The sequence below is a fragment of the Odontomachus brunneus genome, unplaced genomic scaffold, assembly GCF_010583005.1.
Source record: "Odontomachus brunneus isolate Ranch 3 - 2012 unplaced genomic scaffold, Obru_v1 Obru_scaffold_028, whole genome shotgun sequence".
In the NCBI taxonomy this organism is placed as follows: domain Eukaryota; kingdom Metazoa; phylum Arthropoda; class Insecta; order Hymenoptera; family Formicidae; genus Odontomachus; species Odontomachus brunneus.
Window position 1 is genome coordinate 1,731,205 of NW_022639478.1, and position 4,466 is coordinate 1,735,670.

The 4,466-nt window shown below is 29.8% G+C and overlaps 4 protein-coding genes across 11 annotated transcripts in view; all 4 read left to right on the forward strand.

Moving 5' to 3' along the window:
- Positions 1-4,008, forward strand: part of LOC116842929 — a 21,953-nt gene extending 17,945 nt beyond the window's left edge. The window contains exon 2 of one of the 2 annotated variants that reach the window (XM_032812819.1): positions 2,845-3,391. In XM_032812819.1, coding sequence (XP_032668710.1) covers positions 2,845-3,187 — 343 coding nt within the window. In that variant the 3' untranslated portion in view covers positions 3,188-3,391. Of the gene's footprint in view, positions 1-2,844; positions 3,392-3,937 lie in introns of those variants that run through there. The other variant, XM_032812821.1, reaches the window with a different exon arrangement.
- Positions 1-4,466, forward strand: part of LOC116842921 (serine-rich adhesin for platelets-like) — a 261,954-nt gene that overhangs the window by 126,103 nt on the left and 131,385 nt on the right. The gene's annotated exons all lie outside the window — the stretch shown is intronic.
- LOC116842927 overlaps positions 1-4,466 on the forward strand; it is a 34,124-nt gene that overhangs the window by 21,840 nt on the left and 7,818 nt on the right. Inside the window, exon 3 of one of the 5 annotated variants that reach the window (XM_032812815.1) lies at positions 3,325-3,400. The exons of 3 other annotated variants lie outside the window; for them this stretch is intronic. The gene's annotated coding sequence lies outside the window, so the exon portion shown is untranslated. Of the gene's footprint in view, positions 1-3,324; positions 3,401-4,466 lie in introns of those variants that run through there. One more of the 5 variants, XM_032812813.1, reaches the window with a different exon arrangement.
- LOC116842932 lies at positions 49-2,801 on the forward strand. Of its 2 annotated transcripts, none has more exons than XM_032812824.1 (2): positions 49-2,344; positions 2,586-2,801. In XM_032812824.1, the coding sequence occupies exons 1-2, from the start codon at positions 1,853-1,855 to the stop codon at positions 2,664-2,666; spliced, it is 573 nt and encodes a 190-aa protein (XP_032668715.1). In that variant the 5' UTR covers positions 49-1,852; the 3' UTR covers positions 2,667-2,801. The 2 variants fall into 2 exon arrangements, with proteins under 2 accessions (XP_032668715.1, XP_032668716.1); XM_032812825.1 differs by lacking the exon at positions 2,586-2,801 and adding an exon at positions 2,419-2,579 and having other exon boundaries at positions 1,484-2,344.

The window sequence follows — 4,466 nt, forward strand, 5'->3', positions numbered from 1 at the left end:
TTAAGGAAAATAAAATACCATCAGAAGATTCAAACAAGTATGATTTCATTTGATACGGACACTTATAGGATGTCCAAAGGAAACTTTCAATTTTTGCAACGCGATTCTTTCTACTTCCTGTAGAGTCACTATCATATTTCATATGCAACATCACTACATACTCTAGTATAACATTTATTTTAACGAAGATAATCTTGATTGTACGACATAGTTAGAAACGCAAAAAATTAAACAATTTTTTTAAAAGAAGCAAATATCATTTTGGGAAACATATATTTTTGATGTTTCGTAAAATTATTTCTAAATAATACTTCTCATATTTTCGATATTATGTACGCGCTCACTATGACCGAAATCCGATCTTCGGTAAAAAACGATTATTAACAGAAAAATATTTTGGTACACTCGTTCAAATAACATTGGTTTTATTGCATATGCATTAATTGATCTTCGGAATCAGTACGCAATAAACGAATGTCACAAGAATTCCTGTTTTTTGAAATCTAAGATATCGCAAACGAGCAATTATAAAAAAATCGTACCGATCAAGTTAAAAGTAATAAACATAATAAAAAATTTTACCTAACCGATTTAAATAAAATCGCACTTGGGAGCCATGATGAAAAAAGAGACAAAGCTCAATTATCGTCACTATATGGATTTATCGTGGAAGCAATCTGGTTTTCATTAAAAATAGGAAAGCAGTAGGTCTCAAAATTTTTGACTGATATCTTGCAAATGTTAAATTTAATATAATATCACATGTGAACAGGATCCGATTGCTCTTAGCCCATTTGCATATTCGCAAATATAACGCCATCTAAATACTTTTCCATCAAATATCACAGGACGAATCAATCTAATGACACAGCAACTTATTGAAAGAAAGGAAGAAAGAAGTTAAATTATGATAAAATATTATAAGCAATGTTTTATACTATTAAGCAAATTATGCATTAAAAACAATATTTTATACTAATAGATGTATGTCAGACATTGGTGAAGTAATATCATAAGAAAGCTGATGAGATAAATTTTTGTTTAAATTTCTCCCTGTCTTTGAGAAAAAGTTTATTGGAACAGAATATCAGAAGGATTCTCTGTTAGAATATCTGATGGTATGTTAAAAATGAAAATATGGATACATTAAATATTTTAAATAAAAATTAGTATCAAAATTATTTAACCAAATAAGTAAATTTTAAAGAAAAAAGTCAGCACTTTTCGACAAAATTTTCAAATATAGCTTTCCCTTCAATTCTCCGACTTGTGTCTGCATTGCGCGAGTGCTTGTATACTTGTTTGCATGTAAAATTAAACAGAATTTTAAAATATAATTTATAACTGAATTTTTCAAAACTTAATTTAAATATTCATATAAAATAGAATTATTACTTTGATAACATTAATTAATTAATTAATTAATATACACCACCTTACTTATATAAGTAAATAGTATATATTTTTATGTAAGTATATTTAATATCAACTATTTATTATGAATTTATTATATATATGTGTCCTACGGATGATAGCTGAATAGTTGACGTACAGTTTATAGTTTATAATATTCCCAATGTACACATGTACATATTTTATGTGCTAATGGCTATTCGAAACTCGTTATTTTGCCAGTTATAATATATATTGTCAACAAATCACAGAATATTCAAGAACATATTCAAATCTATTAGCAGTGTCCTTCGGGATATCATCAATTGAACATCTAAACTGAATTTATGTATAGAATTGTTGTGTACAGAATTATTATATTCGCTCAAATATCCAGTAATATTTCTAAGTGAATATAACGATTAAAGTATTTGATAACTGTCAATTACATTAGTAAATTATGTATATAAGTCAAGGCTTGTGCATATTCGATAAATTATATACAGAATATAATTATAATGAGTTTTTCAATCCGAATATCTGTCATGTCTGCAAGAAGCCAAGTCAAGGAGAATTAATGCCATGTTATTGGTGCGGCATGATCTTTTATTGTTCCATGGATCATCAAATAATGCATCAACCCTCGCATACGGAAATCTGTGCAGTTGTTAGAATTGCAAAAACAGAAGACTTGAAATCGAACGCTCGTTCTTTTAACTCAGATGATGAATGGAGGTCATCTCGAAAGACATTTGTGCAAACAATTCGTTTGAAAATAAATCGTGATCTAATGCCGCACGAGATAGAGATGATAATGTGCGCAAAGTCATGTCTTATTTGTCACCAACAGATTAGACTGCGAACTTGCAGTACCTGCTATTCCGCCAATTATTGTGACGAGCACCAATTGTATTTTAAAGAAAAACACGAGTCAATGTGCTTGAATTTATTGGTACATCTGAATTTGAATATCTTACGTATAAATAACTTTATAAAATCGTATTCACATAATATAAAATTTTCCAGAATGAAAATAGATTTTGATAACATGTGTACATTTGTTAATCAATACATTGTTAACCAAAATAAACTGTGGAAAGTTTGGGATGCGAATTGTTACATATTGTCGAATTATATATCAGCGCCACTGACACTATATTACGGGTTAAAGGAATTCGCAAATTTATTTGCAGAAACACAGATTTATAGAGATGAATATAATCTTAACCGAGGTGGACGCTACAGAAGTTATTTCTTTATCGTACATATCATAGATGCGAGTTCAGCAGATGTAGCGGGCTTACCATCATGGGAGATTTTCTTACATATTTGGCATGAATTTAATTCGGTTAAGAAAATTAAGGAATTAAGACTTATACTGATTCAACCAGAAATGGATTGTGACAGGAGTAAATACTACAATGTTTGCACCAAATGCGTCGCAGCAAACAGGAAACTATACCTTGCGAATGCACGTGTGTCATATGACGATTATATTCGCACACAATTGTATAAAGAAGCAAATATCATAATTGCATTTCAAGCAGAATTTAGTTTAGCGGGGAGTGCACCGTTTGATATTTTTCGCGCAACACAAGATCGTAAATGTCCGTTTTTTTTCACCACTGCGTCACAAAATGAAGCAGAAGAAGGCATAAAGAAGTTACAAGAAGTAATGAATGTTCCTAGAGAACATCGTTCTGTAGAAAATAAATTTCGTAGTTATAGACCTTTCAGAAACTACGGGACTGGTGAAATTTATTATCGTAATGCTTATTTAGTTGTGTTCTCATGAACTTAAATAATACAAGCAAGACAACAAAACATTTAGTTAATATATAACAACGTCCGGAATTTTTTTCAGTTTGGGAACGATTTCGAAGTTACATTTACTTACTGTACTTCCCTTTTCCACTCTAACTAGTTCGCAAGGTCATAGGATTAATAATTGCATTGCTCTGCCTTAGGGCCATGACACACAAAATTACATAGACGCATATGCATAGCATAAGATCGCGATATTGATTATTAAGTTGCGATATTGATGACTGATGCTTAATTTTCGATGCCCATTGGTCTATACGATCTTATGCTATGCATATGCGTCTATGTAATTTTGTGTGATGGCCTTTATGGCCGTTTATATGAAGTTTATGTTGTAGGAATAAAATTTTAATCGGCTGTTGATAAGTGCCTCACATATGTTACACTATCAATGATCCTAAGGCTTCGTTCTTTAGCTGAACTGAAACGGCAAAGTGTACCTGAGCCCGACAAAAAATGAAAATCCGTTAATTTTCTCGTTAGTTTAATCTTCATTGTAATTTTATATTCTTATACTTGTGTTCCTATGCTTTGTTATGATTGTATTTGCAATTTAGTTATAATTGTATCCGCAATTTTTCAGCATTGTTGTTTATTACATGTAAATTTGATAGTATTCGAGTATAACTAATCTCTCTTTGTTGATAAAATATACAGTCATTGTCAAATATATTGCCTTGAATTTCTTTTCCTTTGAAAATGCGTAACATATGTTATAGAGGTTTAGTCTCGGTTTAATGATTATTATATCGTCAATGTGAAATAATTTTGTAATATCTTGCATAGTAGGCAAGATATACTATTTCAGAACTTTGAAGTTGCAATTTCTCAGACAACTAATTATTATGATAAACTGAGCAAACATTATAGAGGTCTTTTTGTATATGTGTTCATGTCCGCTTTGAAAGTGAATTTGTGTGTAACTGAATTTCAAAGCAAAATTTAAATATCCTTATAAGAAAAACAGAATAATTTTTTTGATAACATTAATTAATTAATTAATATATATGCACCACCTTATTTATATAAGTAAATAGTATATATTTTTACGTAAGTATATTTAATATCAACTATTTATTATGAATTTATTATATATATGTGTCGTACGGATGATAGCTGAATAATTGCCTTACAGTTTATAGTTCATAATATTCGCAATGTACACATGTACACATTGTATGTGCTAATGGCTATTCGAAACTCGTTATTTCGCCAGTTATAATATACATTGTCAACAAATCACAGAATAT